Source organism: Molossus molossus, unplaced genomic scaffold (assembly GCF_014108415.1).
Source record: "Molossus molossus isolate mMolMol1 unplaced genomic scaffold, mMolMol1.p scaffold_m16_p_5, whole genome shotgun sequence".
NCBI classification, from domain to species: Eukaryota; Metazoa; Chordata; class Mammalia; order Chiroptera; family Molossidae; genus Molossus; species Molossus molossus.
In genome coordinates, this window is record NW_023425388.1 from 26,905,942 (window position 1) to 26,928,745 (window position 22,804).

At 39.3% G+C, this 22,804-nt stretch overlaps 1 protein-coding gene across 1 annotated transcript in view; it reads right to left on the bottom strand.

Annotated features, from left to right (window-relative positions):
* Positions 1 to 22,804, bottom strand: part of VEPH1 (ventricular zone expressed PH domain containing 1) — a 229,245-nt gene that overhangs the window by 41,252 nt on the left and 165,189 nt on the right. The window contains exons 10-11 of the mRNA XM_036242764.1: positions 21,883 to 22,022; positions 11,515 to 11,649 (exon numbers count right to left, since the gene is read on the bottom strand). Of these exons, the coding sequence (XP_036098657.1) occupies positions 11,515 to 11,649; positions 21,883 to 22,022 (275 nt within the window). The remainder of the gene's footprint in view (positions 1 to 11,514; positions 11,650 to 21,882; positions 22,023 to 22,804) is intronic.

Consider the following 22,804-nt stretch of genomic DNA (forward strand, 5'->3'; position numbering starts at 1 on the left):
AATCCTCTCCACACCCTTTCTCTTTTTTGGACATTCTCTGTGACCTCTACACTTTCTGGTTTTTTTTTCCCTTCGGCTGCTCGCTGGATTTAATCCTGAACTGAGTCCTTTTCCTCTCCATACTCTCTTTCAGATCGCTTTAATCTCCCCAAGGCTTTCATCGCCTCTGTGCCAAAATGCCCTTATTTATATTTCTGCCCTAAATGGCTTCACATTTGCCTGCTAGACAATTCTACTGGAACACCACATAAGCATTTTAAATTTAAGACGTTCGAAAGCCTCCCTCACCCTCACACCCCCTGCATTAGCTTGTTATGTCTCTTTTATCTCCAAAACTTGTATGGATGTGTCATTTACCCTCTCCCGAGGAGGACCATTCCAGTTTAAGCTGCTCTGTGCTCTCATCTGGATCAGTAATCGTCTCCTTAGTCATCCCTGATTCTGCTTTTGCCCCCTTCCGATCCAGTCTCTGCACTGCAGACTGAGTGATATTTTGAAAACAAGCTGGGTGATGTCTGCTGCTCACAACTCTTAGTGACTTCCTATTGACTGCAATAAAATAGAAGCTCCTTGCCATGGCCAGAGGTCAACTCGCCCGGATGAAGTCCCCACTCGCCCTTTTGGTCACTGGGCTCCACCTGGATCCTTTTACCTCTTCCAGTGCTGTGGAAGAGGAACGAGGTCCCCCCAGGGGGCATGACCATCCACAGTGATGTAGAAAGAAGAACATATTAGAACTTGCACTTTATTTTTCATCTTATCCTTTAACATTTCTATTTTTGAATATGTTATATGTATAATACAATGTATACAATTTATAAGTAAATAAATATAAACATTGAAGGTGCCCACTCAGAATTTTTTTTCTGATAGGAAGTCTGATTTAAATTCAGAGGAGAATGCTCTAACCTGCCAAGGTTTTGCCTTGCTTTTATTATTCTTTCTCTCTTTTTGGAATTTAATCTCAAGGTCTTTGTGCAAAACATTCTCCTTGCCGGGAAAATTCTTCAGACACCACCTCCGAGAAGCCTTCTTTGACCACCCAACTAATGCTCCCTTCATCTTTTCTTTCAGGCATATGTCAGGGTGGAATCTGTGTATTATTTACTTGTGTGTTACTGTGTCCCTTGGGCAGGGCATGATTACTTATATTGGGTCCCTGCACAGTGCTCGGCATAGAGCAGTCATTCTCCCCAAATATTTTTAACTGAATGAATGAACATAGGGTCACATTTACCATATCTTTGCTGTGATTTGCCTCCTCCATGTCATTGCTGATGTCATTTGCTTGGAACTATTTTCCTCTTTCTTAAAAAAAACCCAGACCCTGTATTTTAATGCCCACTATACTAAGGAGCTCGCTCTCCACAAAGAATGTCCCAGGTATTGGCATCTGCACCACATCCCACCTTCAACCTGTCCTCCCAACCCCCTTGCCTTCAGTTTTCTATCATTCTCATGGAGTTCACCCCTTAATCACTGGATTTACCCTTGGCCTGGCTTCTTTGGATAGGCTCTTATTCACACATTCTTTAACATTTTGTTTTCTTTATTAATTTTAAAGAGAGAGGAAGGGAGAGGGAGAGATAGAAACATCTATGAGAGAGAACATCGATTGGCTGCCTCCTGCATGCCCCCAGTAGGGATTTTGCCCACAACCTGGGCATGCGTCCTGACCGAGAATCGAACTGGCAACCTCTTGGTGCATGGGTCGATGCTCAACCACTGAGCCACACTGGCTGGGCCAAACATTCTTTTAATCTCTTTGCCTCCCTTAGATTTTTAGATATTGCCTATCAGATTTTCCTGGTTCTGGGCGCATAGCCAGGAGTCCCCACCCCCATCTAGGCTTCTGAAATCCCAAACCTAATTCTCATCTACCCTATTTCCACGGAGCTTGCTCTGGCAGGGAGCTGCAACATCGCTAACTGCTCTCAAACACCACGATTCACCTGCCCTCCCTTGAGGCTGGCCTACTTGTCACTCACATCACACCTTCAGACTTAGATTTCTCCTGTGAATGTGAATACTTAACAGCCTTTATATAATAAGCCTACCCCTTATTTACTTCCTTATGCATTTATTTATTAAAGCACTGAATTAGCAGTGTATCTCCAAACACTAAATCTAAGCCTTGGGGCATCAAGTCTCCTTTCGTTCCACACAGAACTGGCACTTTCGTTTTATTTATGCTGTGACAGAGCTGCCAGTTACCCTGGGAACTGTCAAGTGTGTTTGTGGCAATGTGGACTGAAAACAAATCTCCAAATGTTAGCCAGATGGGGCCCATTTTATTTAAGCAGCAAATTTAATTCTTCTTCTTTTTTTTTTTTCCTGTTTCCATAATGGGCATAGCCTTGAGACCTCATTTCTATGGCATATGGAATTTCTCCAGGCTTTGGGAACCAGAACATGTGTGTCAATAAAGGAGACTTGTCTCTCGAATTCCAGTCCTTTAGCAATTCCCCAGTCAACTTTGTCAACTGTCTGGTCCTCTGAGGATCAGAGCACCTCACCTTCTGAAGCTGGAAATATTCATTGTATCTCTAGCTACTCCATGGAGGCCATTCTACCATTTCTTAAATAAATCAATGGATTCTCTACCCTTTACAAAAATCGTTATTTTATAATGAAATGAATTATCTTAAAATGAAATTAGCTCAACCAGAGCTAATCATTGCCAACATCTGGGTATATTTCCTTTTGTTTGTTTTAGTGAAAAATCCTCCAAATAATCTTTATATAAATAATTTTGTATATTGTCATGTGATATTTGATGTAAGTATTGTTTCATGTCATTAAACATTTCCCATAAACATGATTTTCATGGTTCCTTAATATTCTTCCATATAGATGGATATATTCATTTAATTCTCCTATCTCTAGATATAACTCTCTCTATATATTTTCATCTATTTATATCTAATACTCTCATTCTCTCATCTGTAGACATTTAAGCTGTTTATAAATCTCTCCACAATACTTTTTTTTTTTATCCTCACCCGAGGATATTTTTCCATTTTTTGTACAGATAGAGTGGGAGGGAGAGAGAGGAAGGGAGAGAGAGAGAGAGAAACATCGACGTGAAGGGACACATCGAGTGGCTGCCACCCGCACAACCAACCAGGGCCGGGGACAAACTGCAACCGAAGTACGTGCCCTTAGCGGGAACCGAACCCGGGTCTCTCTGGACCGCAGGCCAACGCTCTAACCGCTGAGCCAAACTGGCCAGGGCCTTTTTTATTTTTTTTTATTTTTAACTCCACAATACTTTTTATGGTGTGTGTATCTTAAGTTCTGTACACATTTCAGATAATGTCTTCAGAACAGGTTCCTAGAAGTGGAATCACTGTGTTAAAGGATGTGAATATTTTTAAGACTCTTGACCGACATTGCTAAATTGTTTTTTATGAATGTTGAAATAATTTACACTTCAACTAGAAATGTGTGAGAGTGTCTGAACTCCCTTAATCTAGACAGCACTGATTACTGTCTTTTTAAAAAATGGGTTAAAAAGGATCATGTTATTTTAATTTCAGTTTTTGTATCTTGACTGAGGCTGAATACTTTTCCTGGACTCCAAGTCTCATATCCTTTGTCCACTGATTATTATTATTTAAAAACATTTTTTCTTTATTGATTTTAGAGAGAGAGGAAGTGGGAGGGAGAGAGAGACAGAAACATCCATGAGAGAGAACATTGCTTGGCCGCCTCCTGCATGTCCCCCTCTGGGGAGCAGGCCCACATCCTGGGCGTATGTCCTGACCAGGAATTGAACTGGCGACCTCTCAGTACATGGGTCGACGCTCAACCACTGAGCCACACCAGCCGGATGGCCCATCAATTATTAATTTGAATAAACTTTAGTATCTTAGGGATATTAAACTTTGTCTTTTATGCTTATTACACATATTTTCATTTAAGTTATTATGAAGACAGGTTTTGGTTTTTATGAACTTTATATTTTTATAGAGTCAAATCTGTCAATGGTTGACTCTTAGACAGTACTTATAAGTTTAATTAAATAAAAAAAGAAAAAAACATGTACAATGGATAATGTGACAAATACCTATGTACTTGCTGGCCAAACAAGAAATACTCATATTTTGCTTCTGATTAAAAACAAACAAACGAACAAACAAACAGATGAATTTGAGATCTCCTTAATCTCTTTCCCAGTAACATTTCCCTTCCTCTTTCCTCCACTTCCTCATTATCCAGAGACAATGCTATCATATTTGGTGTGAATCTAGACACGGTGTTATATTTTGATCACAAGTATATGTACCCATAAATAATGCATAGTGCTGCTTAGTGTGTTTTAAAAATTTATGCAAACTGGGATATTATTTATGTCATATACTTATAACTTGCTTATTAAAATTCAATATGTTTTCAAGATCTATCCCATGTTACCACATATAGGTCTAATTAATTCCCTTTTACTACCTGTATAACATGACTATACCAAAACATTTTCTTCTTTCGTCTACTGATGTACATTGTCATTGCTCCTGATTTTCTTGTGCAAACATCTGTACATGTCTCCTAGTGAAGGTATGTGCGAGTTTTACCTAGAAATGGAATTGCAAGGTAATAGGGCACAGCAAATTTGTAATATTGCCAGCTATTGCTAGATTTCTCTTTTTAAAGGTTGTAAAGAAAAATTTGTCTTAAACCTTCTCTAGGACAGAACATTTTTATATGTTATAATACAAAACTTCCTTGTGGAAAGAAGTGAGCATCTCTGATAAAATGTTTAAACTCTGTTAAGAGAGAACTTAAATGTTCTCATGGCAGGGAGAGCAATGGGTGAGATAATGAATCTGTTAATTAACTAGATAGGGGAATCCTTTGGGGGATGTTTAAATGTCTTTTTTTTTTAAAAATAAGCTTTAAATGAAATAGACTTCTGGAAAGCTAGTTATTCACCCATGTTGATTGTCATCTAGCTGTCTAATTTAATTATTATATATTTTTATTATACATATATTTTTATATTTGAGTCCAATTTAATTATTATGTATTTTCTTCTAGTTCTAAGGTTTCATTGATTACATTAAGGCCTCTAATCTATCTGGAGTTGATTTATCTATATAGTGTCTGGGAGGGATCTAATTTTATCTTTTCAATCTGGAAAGTCACATGCCCTCATGGTGTTTTAAAAATATTTTATTTTCTCCTCATTGATTTGAAATCCTCCTTTTTTATCTACCAAGTGTCTGTATATGCTTGGTGCTATCTCTGGACTCTATTTTTTGTCATTAATTAACCCCTACTGCAATAATCATGCTCTCACCTTATCATAGCTTTAGAATACGTTTTCTTTTCCTAGTAGAAAAATTTCTTCCTCTATGTTCTTTTTCAAAATTGTTTTGGTTATTCATATTTAGGATTAGTTTGTCAAGCTCCATGAAGAAATTGTGTTGCTATTATTACTGAAAATAAAATTGTATTTATATTTTAATTTGGGAAAACATTATTTGTGTGACAATGAATATTCCTAGCTATGAGTAGAGTATATCTTTCCATCAATTCAGTTAAAAACAAACAAACATGTTATTAATGTTTAATTTTTTTTCTTCATGCGAAAGTTTCACATCTTTTTTTATATGGTTCCTAGATCCCTTATGGATTTGGTTGCTGTAATAAATGATACATTTTTGTTGCATTCTCTATAGTTGTTCTTCATGTTTAGGTTTATTACTCACAGATCCTAGCGGAAGTACACCGCAGGCCTTGGGGAGGTTAAGGGAAGGAGGCAGGACCTGGTGCTGTCAACAATGTAACTGGCTCTTCGCTACTCTGGGCACATAGATTACATTGCTCTGCCTCTGGAAGTAAGGATTGGCCCTCTGACTTCCTTCAGCTGATGAACTATGAAAAAGGATAAGTTACTCCAGGCAGAAGTGATTAAAAGCCAGTCAGTGATTCTCTGAGTTGCCTCTCTTCCTCCACCATGGTGATTGTAGATGCAAATGTCGATATTGAGTTCTCACAAGATGAATGCAGAACAGAAGACACACATGGAATTCCAAGCCATCACATGGAGGACTGGGCTCTGAGAGCCATTCAGACCCACCACATACTTTGCATGGGGAAGAAACAATCTTTTGTGCTCTAGGTATGCTATTGACTAACTATGTGACCTTCAACAGTTCCTTTGACTTCCAATTTTAACATCCAGAAAATGACAAGATTAATTTATTTATTCAGTTGGTACCCATTATACATTGAGCTCCTACCATGTGTCAGGCACTGTGTGACCCTGGAAAAACAACAGTAGACATGGTGCAATCCCTGCGCTCAAGCAGTTTGCAAGTTAATAGATATCATACTGTTGATTTTTAGTTCTAAAATTCCAGAATTTTATTAAAAGGTAACACAGTAACAAGCCCTCTAGCATTATATTCCAGAGACGCAGGCATTTTCTCAGTGGTTTTCCTTCTTCTTTCTGCCTCCACTTAGCTACAGTGTCAAATTGAGCACAGCAGCAGGTGCACAAGTACTCATCTTCAATCCCTAGTGTATGTACACACTGTACACATGGTAAAAAATCAAGCTATCTTTGGACCATTCTCACAGCAATTTTGAATTTACTGGGCAGAACACTTCATAAAAAAAATAGAAGAACATCAGTTTGAGAAAAACCCAGGCAGATAACTTTGCTAAATAACACACATTCCAGGTAGTAAAGGTTTTTTTCTATTACTTATGAATAAACCAAATGATAAAACTGAAAAATTTGAAAACACTTTGCTTTGCAGTTAGTTTTTCTCTAGAGGACTATTTATTAGTATAAAATAGAAGACATATGAATAAGTGTACTTGCGAGCATGTACAAAACTCATTTGCCAAGTTTTTAAAAAGCTCTTAGGACTCAGAGCAGCCTGCCAAGTTCTAATTGACTAGTTGCTTCTAGTTAAAACACAACTCACAGTGAAAAATTTATAAGAATTTGAGGCATTGTCTCTAAACATGATGCAACAGTTTAAAATTTGAATGAAATGTACAAAGGATTCTACTTTGCATTGGTGCAATTGTGGCATTTCCTTCGTTGTTTCATACTGCACATCTGATTCTTAAACCAAAGCCAGAAAACCAGTGATGCAATAGTTGAACATGTCTTCAGTGTTTTACTCTAAATAATCTTCTGATTAATCACACCCATTTCTTACCCTTTTATAATCCTTCAGCATTTAAGAGACACTGAATTAATTTTACAATGTAACAATTTTTAAAAAATTAATTTGCTCCTTGTTTGTACTTTGAATTTATTTATTTATTTATTTATTTATTTTTTCTGGGTAAACTGTTTTGACACTTTTATTTATTTATTTATTTATTATTTTTATTATTTTTTATTTTTATTTTTTATTGATTAATTTTTGTTACAGATGTTTCTCCTTTTTCCCCCCACTGATTCCCCCCTCCCCCTCCCTCCCTGCCCCTTCCCCAGATTGTTGTCCATGTCCACTGTTCATGCATACATGCGTATAAGTTCTGTGGTTCATCCCTCGCCCACCTCCCCACTTTTTAGGGGATTGTCAGTCTGTACCCCGCTTCCGTGTTCTGGGACTACCCATTCCTCAAACTGTTATGTTCATTATATTCCACAAATAAGTGAGATCATATGAAATTTGTCTTTCTCTGTTTGGCTTGTTTCACTTAGGATGATACTTTCAAGGTCCCTCCATGTCGTCTCAAAGAATAAAAGATCTTTCTTTCTTACCGCTGCGTAGTACTCCATTGTGTATATGTACCACAGCTTTTTGATCCATTCGTCTACTGATGGACACTTGGGCTGTTTCCAGATCTTAGCGATTGTAAATAGTGCTGCTACAAACATGGGGGTACATATATTCTTTCTGATTGGTGTTTCAGGCTTCTTAGGGTATATTCCTAGAAGTGGGATCACTGGGTCAAATGGAAGATCAATTTTTAATTTTTTGAGGTGACACCATATTGTTTTCCATAGTGGCTGCACCAGTCTGCATTCCCACCAGCAGTGCACTAGAGTCCCCTTTTCTCCACACCCTCGCCAACACTTGTTGTTTGATGATTTGTTGATGGCGGCCATTCTGACAGGTGTGAGGTGGTACCTCATTGTTGTTTTGATTTGCATCTCTCTGATGATTAGTGATGATGAGCATTTTTTCATATGTTTCTTAGCCATTTGTATGTCCTGTTTGGAGAGGTGTCTATTTAGTTCCTCTGCCCATTTTCTAATTGGGTTCTTTGTCTTCCTTTTGTGGAGTTGTATGAGCACTCTATATGTATTGGAAATTACTTTGAATTTATTTAATATTGGTATGTTTGTTCCCATTCTCAATAGTGAAACAAAGATGAGATCATGATCATATACTCCCATAAACTCTAGTTTGCTAAGTAAGCAGTTAATGCTTATGAGTGGGGTTTCTTAAAGGTAAAATAAGAATAATCAAGATCTTTGAGTATAGCAAGGGCTTAGAGAAGCTGGTAATATTTACTAAGGAGAGATCAATAACCGTTCTCTATTCTCATTATTCATATTCTATTTTCCCTGAGTGATCCAATCTATTGCCATGATGTCAAGTGCTACCTTATGTCTTCCAAATCTGTATCTCCAGTCTTGGTCTTCCTGAGGCCCATTTCAACAACCATCACCACCTGGTTACCTATCTAAACAACTCAGACTCAAAATATGTACACCAGAATGCTTTGTCTTCTTTATCCACAGCCGTTTCCTTTGTGGTCTCTCATTTTCAGGTTAAAACCATCAGCCATTGGGCCATATGACGCACCTGGAGTCATCCTTGGTGTTTCTATTTCCTTATCAGGTACCAAGGTCTGTTGATTCTTCTTTAATAACTCTTGAATCCATCATCTTCCGACAACTTCCAGCTTTGGCTCAAGCCTTTATTTCCTCCCTGATTACAGTAACAATTTCCTAAGTAGTCTTCCGACCTCCAGTCAGGTTTTCCAATCATTTTCTCTGTACCCAGGCCTGTGGCTTTTCTCACATGCAAATCTGACCATGTCAGTCAGTGTACGTCGACATCCACTTTCTCGCTATGGACTGGATGGGTGTAGTTTTTTTTTTTCTTTCTTTCTTTTTTTTACTGTTTTTGGTTATTGTTGGTTTTTTTTCCCACTAAACATTTATTTATTTCTCTATTTAATTGTTGCTACAGATATTCCTTCTTTTTTCCTCATTGACACCCTCCTCTCATTCCTGCCCCATCCCCCCACCCCTGGCATTATTGTCTGTGTCCATTGGTTATGCCCCCTCCTCTGAAGTTAGTCAGTCTGAACCCTACTTCTATGTCTCTGGGTCTATTTCGTTCATCACCATATTTTGTTCATTATATTCCACAAATAAATGAGGTCATGTGGTACTTGTCTTTCTGTGGCTTATTTCACTTAGCACAATACTCTCCATGTCCCTCCATATCATCTCAAAGGATACAAGATCTTTCTTTCTTACAGCTGCATAGTGTTCCAGTTATCTACTGAAGGACACATGGGCTGTTTCCAGATCTTAGCAATTGCAAATAGTGCTGCTATGAACATAGGGGTGCATATATTCTTTCTGATAGGCGTTTCAGGCTTCTTAGGGTATATTCCTAGAAGTGGGATCACTGGGTCAAATGGCAGTTAAATTTTTAACTTTTTGAAGTAACACCATAGTGCTTTCGATAGTGGCTGCATTCCCACCAGCAGTGTACTAGAGTCCCCTTTTCTCCACACCCTCACCAACACTTGTTGTTTGATTATTTGTTAATGGCAGCCATTCTGGCAGGTGTGAGGTGAGGTGATATTTCATAGTTGTTTATTTGCATCTCTCTGATGATTAATGACATGAACATTTTTTCATGTGTCTCTTGGCCATTTGTATGTCCTGTTTGGAGAGATGTCTAGGTCCTCTGCCCATTTTTTAAATTGGATTCTTTGTCGTTCTTTTGTTGAGTTGTATGAGTATATATTTTGAAAATTAACCCCCTGTCTGATGTGTCATTGGTAATTATGCTCTCCTATGTAGTGGGTTCCCCTTCCAATTTGATGCTTATTGTTTGTTTGTTTGTTGTTGTTTTTTATCCTCACCCGAGGATATTTTTCCATTTTTTGTACAGATAGAGTGGGAGGGAGAGAGAGGAAGGGAGAGAGAGAGAGAAACATCGACGTGAAGGGACACATCGAGTGGCTGCCACCCGCATGACCAACCAGGGCCTGGGACAAACTGCAACCGAAGTACGTGCCCTTAGCGGGAACCAAACCCGGGTCTCTCCAGACCGCAGGCCGACGCTCTAATCACTGAGCCAAACCGGCCAGGGCTGATGCTTATTGTTTTTACTATGAAGCTTTTTAGCTTGATATAATCCCATGTATTAATTTTTTCCTTTGTTTCTTGATGGGTGTAGTTTCACAGTCTTGTCTTTTCCAAGTTTGGGGGCCTGCTCAGGAGGTCTCAGGTCACTGTGTCCTGAGAGCTCTGTCCCTGTTTCCACACTCCTAAAACGCTCTGGGTCTCAAATCAGATGTGTCTGCCTCCGCAGAGGTCTTTCTCCCTGACCATGCTCCTTCTTCTCCTGTTCACTTTGTCTTCGTTTTTTGTTTCGTGATTGCAGAGGACAAGGGGATAAGAGGAAGTATGGAGGGAAGAAATGAAAGGCACTGAAAACCTGAAGCCCAGTCCCTTCATGCTCTCTCCCTTTCAATTCTACTTCTTTTGTAGAATGCTTCCTATTCTATATCGTTATGTATAATTTTTGAGTGGCTTTGAGTGGGCTGTACGGTGTCAGTCTGTGAGCCTCAAACAGCCGTGTTTAAGTTTAGCTAAGCTACTCCATGCTGTTGCTGCCTTGGATCCATTGTGTTTTTTCCAGACAACAGCCTACACGGTCACAGGCAAATGTAAGTTTCTGATATGACTTTCCCAACAGCCCTGTGATCAAGTTCTCCCTGCTTCCCAGGGCCTTCCTCTTCGGTACTTCTTGGAGAACACTTCCGCAGGGCTTACCAAACCCTCATTCTTTTTGGTTTGAATTGGACAATCCGGCCTGAGCCTAGGAACCCCAAAGCACTCTCACCACCAACTCACATAAAGGCATGTGCCCCAGGTCCTGCCTCTCTCCCTCCGTCTGCACCTTCCCTTAACTCCTCAAGCAGCCCCTCAAGGCCTCTTGTGTACTTGCTCCAGGACCTGTGAGTAATAAACTTATCCAGTTCAGTTTCTCTCATGGTGTTTTGTTGTTTGGGGCTCACCATCTGGCCCCCGTACTACACTTAACAAAGATTGATGTAACAAAGTCACAATAGGCAATCAGTCTGTTTACTGATATCACTCTACCGAGTCTACTGTAGCACCACATGAAATCTGGTGATATATTACTTAATAAGTGCTTTTTAAATATAACAATAAAAGAAGGTGAAGGAAAGAAGGAAGAAATTGGACTGTTGAGAAAAAGGCAAAGTGTTTCAAGATAGTCTTGAATCCTAGTTTAAAACAACATATACTGAGAAAGGAGCACTTGCCTTCTGCTGTGGAAACGTGGACTCCATCATGGCTGTTTCAAAGCTGTGAGCACCCTCTGGCTGTGTCTTCTCCCACAGAGATCGGAGGAATCGCACGGGCCGACTCTGGATGGACAGGGGCTCCGGAAACAGGCTCTGAAAGGGCATTAATGAGGAAAACGTGTTATCTCTTGTCTCAACAAGATTGTTTGATTGGTTGCAATGCACTATTTGGGCTTAGTTTGAACTTTAATATGATTTAAATTTAAATAAAACAAAGAAATCCATCTTGAAGATCAAACATATGTATACTTTAGGCTTTTTAACAGAAAAATTAAAATTATTGAATAGGATTTTCAAGGCAGTTGATATTGATCTCTAAAAGTATGCCTAAACTTTTTTTTTTTAATTTTTTTCTTCATTGATTTTAGAGAGAGATAGAAACATCAATTGGCTGCCTCCTATATGCCCCCCACTGGGTATCAGGCCCACAACCTGACTGGGAATCAAACCAGCGACCTCTTGGTGCACAGGTTGATGCTCAACCACTGAGCCACACCAGCCAGGCTGCCTAACCTTTTGGTACCATAGTATTTACCTCAGTCATTTCCTAAGCATGTTACCTAATTGGAAAAGGGTTAATATAAATATTTATGTTTATTTTTCAAAGCTCAGGGAATTAATGTATAAAATTAAACCTAAAGCACAAATATCAGAGTAGATCGTGAAGACTAGAAATTAAATAATTGAGTGTTCAATTTGCACATACTCAAATATGAACAGTGTGTTGCGGCCTGGGGACCTGGCCTGTTGTTCCTAGAGGCCCTGGTTCAGGACATGACCCTGGAACTGGCTGCGGAAATGCAGACCCATTACCATTATATGAGCATGACACAGCCAAAGCTTAGGGCGCCTGCGCCACGCCCTGTCTCGTGCACCGCCCGGCCGAGTATCCCCGACATGAGTGTGTAAGAGCCGCTACCTGTATTGAATAAAGCTGCTGCCACTTCTTGACCCCTCCTGATGTCAGGTCTGTGTGCTTTCTTTGGGTATCTCACCACCGAACCCCGCCTTAAAATCCCTGGTCTCTGACACAGTGGAAGTGGATGTGTGAGAAACGAAAACATTTTTTTTTTGCATTCATCTTCAGGTAGAGTGGGAGAGAGAGAGAGGGAAGAAGAGAGAGAGAGAAACATCGACACGAGAGAGACACATTGACTGGCTGCCACCTGCACGACCCCAAATGGGGCCAAACTGCAACAGAGGTACGTGCCTTTAGTGGGAACCAAACCTGGGTCTCTCTGGACCGCAGGCTGACGCTCTGACTGCTGAGCCAAACCAGCCAGGGCCAAAAACATTTTTAATCTTAGAATGTATAATGGGTGAATACTCCTAGAACTTTAAGATATTCTAAGTTCTAGATAGTAAGATTACTAATGCATAGAAAATCACATTTATGTATATTTTATTCAAGCTAATGAAAACAAAATTCTCAAAGCAAGATTCAAATTGTGTTTCTATATTTACTCATCAATGATGTATTTAATAGTCATTTACAGGTTGTGATATTATACCTATGAGCATTTCAAGCCAAGGGAACAATTTTATAAAAACATACATAACATCAACAAAGGGCCTAAAATATTATTTATATACATACAAAACTATGTATTATGTTTTTTGTTGAGGTATGGTAAAATTATGATATTTACTTATAAAATCCTATTTTCAATGACAATGACATGCAAGCATTGACTTATGAGACTCTCTAGGTAGTTTGTGCATAAAAAGTTTCTATGTCATAAATAAAAATTAATAAGCTTTTTTCCAGAAATATGTCATTACCATCGATCACAATGAGCTGTTTCTTGTGCTGAGTGGGAAAAGGTGAAGAATTTTATACTGTACGTGGCCCGCAGTTTAAAAGAGGCTAAGAGCCAGTAACAGTTAAATTGATTATGCAACCATAATGTGGACACATCTGGGAATTTCTTGATTATTATCAGAAACTTACGCAGCACATGATTTTTCATTTAAAGAAAAGCAGAGACTGATTTAATTACTCATCACTCAAAGAGGAGCATTTAGACTGGAATCAGTGACTTCAAGGGCTCCAGGAATGTATTAAATTCAGAGAAGAGAAAGAGTCTGGCCTAGGTTTGTAATGACCAACTCAAAGATTTGATTTTTATTGAAATCTTTTATTGATATTGTGAAGTCAAGGCTTATCCAGACCACACGATATCAAAGGTGTGGAAAAACAAAGGAACCATTACAGTAAAATGAACAAAGAAAAGCAGTGCACACAGGCTTTTTGGTGATTTTGTTTAAAGAGAAAGGCAGAGAATCAGACTAAGTCAATAACGTAAGATAAAGGGACAGAAAAAAAAGCAACTTTTCTTGGTTTGTTTTCAGGAAACTGATGACTGTTAAGAACAAAACCAAAGTACAAAATCACTGATGAAAACTATTTGAAAACTGTATGTAAAGTAAGAAAAGAAAAGTAAGGTGATTCTTTTCAAAAATGGAAGAAAAATGTCAATGCTGGTTTTTTTTTGTTTTTTTTTTTTTGTATTCCAATACAATTTGACTTGCAGCAAAATGTGAGCTTTTCTCCATGAGATGGTATAAGTCTTACAGGAAAAGATGGTTGTCTTAAGGCACGTCTAAGCTGTCTCTTTTCTTAGTAACTATAGTTCCACTTTATGATTATGACATAATCAGCTGATTTTATTTATACAAATATAACTAGAAAAGATGGTGGCGGGCAGGACCGGAGGGAGAGTGAGTGTGTGAGAGAGTGATCGGGTGTGTGAGAGTGTGAGTGGACGTGAAGGTGGACGACCAAACCCGAGCAGTGCAGAGCCGCGGAGCAGAAGGTCCCTGTGCTGTGGATGGAGTAGCCAGCTCCCGCGGTGAGCGGCTCTTCAGGGCGCTTCTCCCTGCACTGCGGGGAGGTCCCAGCATTTTGGAAGATCCCGGGTCTTCCCTGGGAAGAGGCTGTGGGAGTGGCTAGGGCCCAGTAACCTGAGCCCACCAGCACACCTGGCACCATCGGACCAGTGCACACTTTGTGTCAACACAGACCGGTGCACAGTAGTGCAGCTCCCAAGTGCCGGTTGCAGAAGCAGCAACAGCACAGAGTCCAGCACCATCCCCATAGTAGCAGCCCAATCAGAGTTCAGATATACCCCCAGCAACAGAGGCTGGGGAGCAGACATCCATCCCCGACAACAGAAGCATAGACCAGCAGCTGAGACCCATCCGGTAAAACTAAAGCAAAAGCTGAGCAGGAGTTGAGCCCCATGGGGCAGTAGCATTCCCCAACCCCAGCGGCGGGACCTGGGGCTCCACAGAGGCCTGTTCGGTCCAGTAGCCCACAAGAGCAGTGGGAAGCCAGAGCCCCGGAGAGACTGGTGCGATCCAGCTTCCAGCCCGCGAGACCTGCAAGGTGCAGGGGCACCAGAGAGGCCTGTGCAACCCAGCAGCCCATAACATAGGCATAGAGCTGGGTCCCCAAAGGGATTGTGCAGTCCAGTTACCCATGGGACCTGAAGGGTGCAGGGGCACCAGAAAGGCCTGTGCATCCTAGCTGTGCACAAGATAGGCTTAGAAGATGTGAAAATGGAGAAAGAGTGAATAGAAGCTAAACAGATGATCTCCCAGGACCAAATGGGAATTACAACTAAACTAAAGACAAATCCTCAGAAAAAAGCAACAGAAAAGCAGCAGGACAGGACCATATAACCAGGGACACTGGTAGGATCTGCAGAGGCATGAGAGGGTGGCGGGCTGGGAGCCCATGAACAGAAACAGTCTTAGCTGTGAGCAGTGCCCTTAGGGAATAAAGACCAAGCCCACTCCACAGCTCAGAGAGCTGGGACAGAGTGCTAAAATAACCACAGCCACTCACCAGGGGGCTATAGCAGAGGGAGGGCAGACTAGGCTGGAACTCTGTGGGTAAACCTGGGATTTGGAGGGCATTCAGAGTTTTTGCTGAGTTGTGGCCACATAGAACGGTGGCCAATGTGCTCCTTCCCCGAGCTGTGGGGAAAAGCAGCAGCACCCCACCCCCCGAGATTCAGCCTTTCCCAGGTGAGGCAAAGAAATGCAGATTGATGCTCACTAACAACCAGCATCTACCCCACCCTCTGGGAATCCTCTTATGCAGAACATCACAAGGCACTGAGTAACTGAGACTACTAGCCACCAGGAAAAAGCTAGAGGATAACTGAACCTTTCCTGGGCTTGCAAATCTACCCAGAAAAGTAAGACTTGACAGTGGTGTTTAACGTGGGCCCACCCAGGGTCATCCAAACTCAGTAGAGGGAACCACAAACAGCAGAACACCAACACCCACAGGGAAAATTTGACAGGCTCCAAAACCCACTGAGATAGCCAAAATGGTGAAACAAAGAAACAAATCCCAAATGAAAGAACAAGAGAGCTCTATCGAAGATGAGATAAATGAAATGCAGTTAAGCAAATTATCAGAGGTAGAGTTCAGAGCCATGATCTTGAGGAAGCTCAACAGCATGAGTAAGGACACCAGCACCATGTGTAAAGATATAGAAATACTGAAAACCAACCAAGAATGACATAGCAGAAATTTAGAACATATTGGAAGGACTAACCAGCAGAGTAGAGGAAGCTGAGGACCAGATCAGTGAATTAGAAGACAGGGTAGAAAAAAATCACCCAATCAGAAAACCAAAAGGAAAAAACAATTAAAAAAGAGGAAGACAGCTTAAGAGAACTGAGGGACAACTGGAAACGTAATAACATTTGCATCATAGGGAAACGTAGTAACATTTGCATCATAGGAGTCCCCGAAGAGGAAGAAAATGGGCACGGGTTAGAGAATATATTTAAAGAAATAGTGACAGAAACTTTCCTAACTTGGTGAAGGAAGAAGGCATTCAAGTTCAAGAAACACAGAGAGCCCTAAGCAAGGAGAACTCAAACAGGCCCACACCAAGACCATAGTAATTAAAATGCCAAAAATTAAAGACAAAGAGAGAATCCTAAAGGCACCAAGAGATGAGAAACAGGTTACCTACAAAGGAACCCCCATAAGGCTCTCAACTGACTTCTCAACAGAAATGCTACAAGACAGAAAGGAGTGGCATGAAGTAATCAAGGTCATGAAAAACAAGGATCTGAATCCAAGACTACTCTATCCAGCAAGGCTATCATTCAAAATAGAAGGTCAAATAAAGAGCTTCCCAGACAAAAAAAGGCTAAGGGAATATATTAATGCCAAACCAGCACTGCAAGATATACTAAAAGGACTGCTGTAATTAGTAGAAGAAACAGGAAGAAAAATAGAACCACACTAAACAAAAATGGCAATAAATAAGTACATATCAATTATACCTTAAGTGTGAATGGTTTGAATGCTCCAATAAAAAGACACAGAGTAGCTGACTGGATAAGAAAGCATGACTCACATATATGTTGTTTGCAAGAGACCCACCTCACAACAAAAGATTCAGGTAGGTTGAAAGTGAAGGGATGGAAAAAAAAGTCTTTCAAGCAAACAAAAAGCAAAAAAAAGCTGGGGTAGCAATACTCATATCTGATAAAGTAGATTTCAAAATGAAGACCATAACTAGAGACAAAGAGGCTACTACATAATATTGAAAGGATCTATCCAACAGGAAGATATAACCTTGGGAAACATATATGCACCCAAAATAGGAGCACCAGCATATATTAAAAATCTTCTGGAGGACTACAAAGGAGAAATAAACAGCAATACAATCATAGTAGGGGTCTTCAATACCCCGCTGACATCACTGCATAGATCTTCTAGACATAAAAATAAGAAGGAAACACAGACTCTAAATGAAGTGATAGATCAAGTAGATTTAATAGATATCTACAGAGAATTACACCCCAAAACTAGAGAATTCACATTCTTCTCAAGTGCACATGGGACATTCTCAAAGATAGAACACAAGTTATGGCACAAACTAAGTCTCTACAAGTTCAAGAACATTGAAATTATGTCAAGCATCTTCTCAGATCACAATGGCATGAAACTAGAAATCAATTGCAACAAGAACATGCAAAGACATTTGAAAACATGGAGGCTAAATAGCATGTTATTGAATAATGAATGGGTTACCATGGAGATCAAGGAAGAAATTAAAAAACTCCTGGAAACCAATGAAAATAAAGACACAACAGCACAAAATCGATGGGATGCAGCGAAAGCAGTTCTGAGAGGGAAGTTCATAGCACTACAGGCCTACCTCAAGAAGCAAGAAAAATTTCTAATAGGCTATCTAACCTCACAACTTATAGAACTAGAAAGCAAACAAAAAGAAAACCCCAGAGCAAATAGAAGGAAGGAAATAGTAAAGATCAGAGCAGAAATAAATGGCATGGACACCAAAAAAGAAAAAAACAAAAACAATTCAAAGGATCAATGAAACAAAGAGCTGGTTCTTCGAAAAGATAAACAAGATTGATGGACCCTTAGCTAGACTCACCAAGAAACAAAGAGAGAGAACCCAAATACACAAAATCAGAAATGGAAGAGGAGAAATAATAACTGACACCACAGAAATACAAAGGATCGTTAACAAATATTATGAACAATTATATGGCAACAGATTCGACAATCTAAGAGAAATGGACAAATTTCTAGAAACACATAGTCTCCCAAAACTGAACCAGGAAGAGGTAGAAACCTTGAACAGACCAATAACAACAAAAGAAATTGAAGATGTAATCAAGACTCTCAGCAAACAAAAGCCCAGCCCCAGACGGCTTCACAGCGGAATTTTACCGAACATTCAAAGAAGAACTAATACCCATTCTCCTCAAACTATTTCAAAAAATTCAAGAAGAATGAAGACTTCCAAACTTGTTTTATGAGGCCAGCATAATTCTAATTCCAAAACCAGAAAAAGACACTACAAAGAAAGAAAACTACAGACCAATATCCCTGATGAACCTAGATGCCAAAATCCTGAACAAAATACTAGCAAATCAATTCCAGCTATACATCAGAAAAATTATTCACCATGACCAAGTGTGATTCATTCCAGGGATACAAGGCTGGTACAATATTTGCAAGTCAATAAATGTGATACACCACTTAAACAAAATGAAAGATAAAAATCATATGATCATATCAATAGATGCTGAAAACGTATTAAAAAAATCCAGCACCCATTTCTGATAAAAACGCTCAGCAATGTGAGAATAGAGGGATCATATCTTGACATAATAAAGGTCATATATGAAAGACCTACAGCCAACATCATACTCATGGGCAAAAATTAAAAGCATTTTCCTTAAGAACAGAAATAAGACAAGAATGCCCACTTTCACCACTCTTATTTAACATAGTCCTGGAAGTCTTAGCCACAGCAATCAGACAGGAAGAAAAAATGAAAGGGATCCAAATTGGAAAGGAGGAAGTGAAACTGTCATTATTCGCAGATGACATGATACTATATGTAGAAAACCTCAAAGACTCCATCAAAAATTTACTAGACTTAATAAATGAATTTGGCAAAGTATCAGGATACAAAATTAATGTCAAGAAATCGATGGCATTCATGTACACCAATGGTGAACTCACAGAAAGAGAAACTAAAAAAACAATCCCATTTACCATTGTGGCAAAAAAATTAAGATACCTAGGAATAAACTTAACCAAAGAAATAAAGGACCTATTTGCAGAAAACTACAGGTCATTGAAAAAAGAAATAGAGGAAGATATAAAAAAGTGGAAGCACATACCTTGTTCTTGGATTGGAAAAATTAACATCATTAAAATGTCCATACTACCCAAAGCAATCTATAGATTCAATGCAATCCCCATCAAACTACCAATGACATACTTCACAGAACTAGAACAAATACTTCAAAAGTTCATATGGAATCAAAAAAGACCTTGAATAGCCACAGCATTCTTGAAAAAGAAGAACAAAGTAGGAGGGATCACATTACCAGATTTCAGGTTATACTACAAAGTGACTGTAATCAAAACAGCCTGGTACTGGCACAAGAACAGGCATAAAGACCAGTGGAACAGACCAGAGAACCCAGAAATGGACCCAAGGCAATATCCTCAATTAATATATGACAAAGGGGGCAAGAGCATACAGTGGAGGCAAGACAGCCTCTTTAATAAATGGTGTTGGGAAAATTGGACAGCCACCTGCAAAAAAAAAAATGAAACTAGACCATCAACTTACACCCTACACAAGAATAAACTCAAAATAAATAAAAGACTTAAATGTGGCTCATGAATCCATAAAAATCCTAGAAGAAAATGTAGGCAACAAAATTTTAGACATCATACGCAGCAGAATTTTCACTGATACATCACCTAAGGCAAGAGAAACAAAGGAGAAAATGAACACATGGGACTACATCAAACTCAAAAGCTTCTGCACAGCGAAAGATACAATCATCAAAATGGAAAGGCAACACACTGTATGGGAGAGCATAATTGCCAATGATATATCAGATAAGGGGTTAATTTCCAATATATATAGAGTACTCATACAACTCAACAAAAGGAAGACAAAGAACCCAATTAAAAAAGGGCAGAGGAGCTGAATAGACACCTCTCCAAACAGGACATACAAATGGCTAAGAGACATATGAAGAAAAGCTCAACATCACTAATCATCAGAGAGATGCAAATTAAGACAACAATGAGGTATCACTTCACACCTGTCAGAATGGCCGCCATCAACAAATCATCAAACAATAAGTGTTGGCGAGGGTGTGGAGAAAAGGGGACTCTAGTACACTGCTGGTGGGAATGCAGACTGGTGCAGCCACTGTGGAAAACAATATGGTGTTACCTGAAAAAATTAAAAATTGAACTTCCATTTGACCCAGTGATCCCACTTCTAGGAATATACCCTAAGAAGCCTGAAACACCAATCAGAAAGAATATATGTACCCCCATGTTTATAGTAGTACTATTTACTATAGCTAAGATCTGGAAACAGCCCAAATGTCCATCAGTAGACGAATGAATAAAAAAGCAGTGGTACATATACACAATGGAGTACTATGCAGCTGTAAGAAAGAAAGATCTCTTATCCTTTGAGACAACATGGAGGGACCTGAAAAGTATTATCCTAAGTGAAACAAGCCAAACAGAGAAAGACTAGTATCATATGATCTCACTTATTTATGGAATATAATGAACATAACAGTTTGAGGAATGGGGTAGTCCCAGAGACGTGGAAGTGGGGTACAGACTGACAATCCCCAGAAGAGGGGATTGTGGGGGAGAGATAAACCACAGAATTTATATGCATGTGTGCATGAAAAATGGACATGGACAACAAAGCTGGGGACAGGGCTGGGAGGTAAAGGAAGGGCGGAATCAGTGGGGGGAAAAGTTTTGTTACACATCTGCAACAAAAATAAATAAATTAATTAAAAATATATAAAAATATAACTATCTGGTGGGTGACTTTTGTAGGGGCTATTATAGAAATCTTTTATTAATAGAAATAAACTATCTTACCACATGGCCTAATTTTTAATCATCTTACAACATTTGAATTCTGTTTTTTTTTTTCTTCTTCTTCCTCACACCTGCATGCATTGGCTTATTTTTATTTGATTGTTTAGGGTATTACAGGTGTCCCCAATTCTTCCCATTCCCACCCCTTTCCTCCTCCACCTAGCTGCATCCGCTCAGTTTATTTTTTTACACAGGTGCAACAGTGAAAAGACCACTGAATCAGGAGTCAGGTGGTCTGAATTCTGCCCTTCACTTTTCTTATCTCTAACAAGGTCTAAGATCACTTCTATTACTAACACTTTTTAATCACATTCAAATTTTACATAAAAATTTAATGCATTCAAGATAAATATTTCCAAATAAGAATCTCTTTTGATGCTAAAATATTTGCATCATATTCTTTATTGTTAAGTTAAAAGTACCTCATTATGTCATTTTACCTATATACATATACTTTGTAGAAAAAGCAGCATTCCAGTATTTTAACAATGTCAAAAAGGATGTGTTGACACACAAATTAATTGGAGATTGGAAGGTTATAAGTAAAGGTTAGCTTTGCAAAAGGAAAGCGATTCCCCCAAATAAGCTGATTTTTTTAATTGTTTGTTTAATGATAAGTATTTTCCCTTTCATTCTTCTTTTTTTATTAATATATATTAATAGGGTTGGACTCCTGGTTAGTAATCCAAGGCTTTTTATGAGAAAATTATCCTAAAATATTTAAAAAATCCATATTAAAAATTAGCAATGACATGCTTATGTAGTGCTGTTAATTAACTACATATCAACTTTCATCAAAGAATAATTCAGCAAAATGATTATAAACTCTTATCCCCACAGCTCATTAAGGGGCCACGATGAACTTAACTTATACGCACCTGCTGAAATAGAAACATGATCTGGATCCATGGCTGAGGTTCTTGGCTGATGAGAATGAAACTGGATTTACTGTAGAGGCAGTAATGACCTTTCAGGGAGCAGGTGAAGAACAACTTGGCTACACAACTTCTAACAGAATCTAGAAACAAATACACATGGCATTGAACATTTAATTCGTCTCAGAGTTACACTTTATACTTCAACAAACAAGCACCTTTACTAATACGTTCTTCAGTTTTCAGTCTGTCAACGAATAACCTCAAACAGCTGTGTATTTGGGAGTGGATCCATTTCATGGAATGTAGATTTAAATGCAGATGCTTAAAAAAAATTTTGTATTCTATCCATCTTTCTCTGGTTTTAATTAACATTGCATGAGTTATCTCTGAGCAACTCACATGGAAGAGAAAAACTTCTCTTCAGTATAAAGGGAGATACTGTGTCATTTCCTTCTGACTGGGCACCTTGAAATGATAACCTGGGAGGAATAAGCAAATAGATGGAGGAAACCCAGGCTTTTTCTGGAGGGTGGATGAGGTGTCATGAAGCAGGGGTGCTGATCACTTGGTTGTGCAGGGACCATACCGACAGCCTGCAGAATAACTCTGGCCAGAGGCGTGGCTTCCTGTGAACTGGCCTGGTCTGATTCCAAAGGTCAGCTCATCTTGAAGAGTTCCAGCCTGGAGGCTCAGTGAGATCGTCCTTTAGGGACAAGAAAGTGGGGGAGGCTGGGATGTGGTGGTGAAGCCGAGCAGGGTGGTGAGGAGTCGTATGTGGGAAGAGCCACTTCATCTTTACAATCCTACAAGATGGGCGTTATTTTTTCTATTTTAAAAATGAGGAAACTTCGCCCATTTGAGGGTCAACTTTGTAAACCACTCTGATGGCCTCACTCACCACCATGACCTTGGTATGTGACAC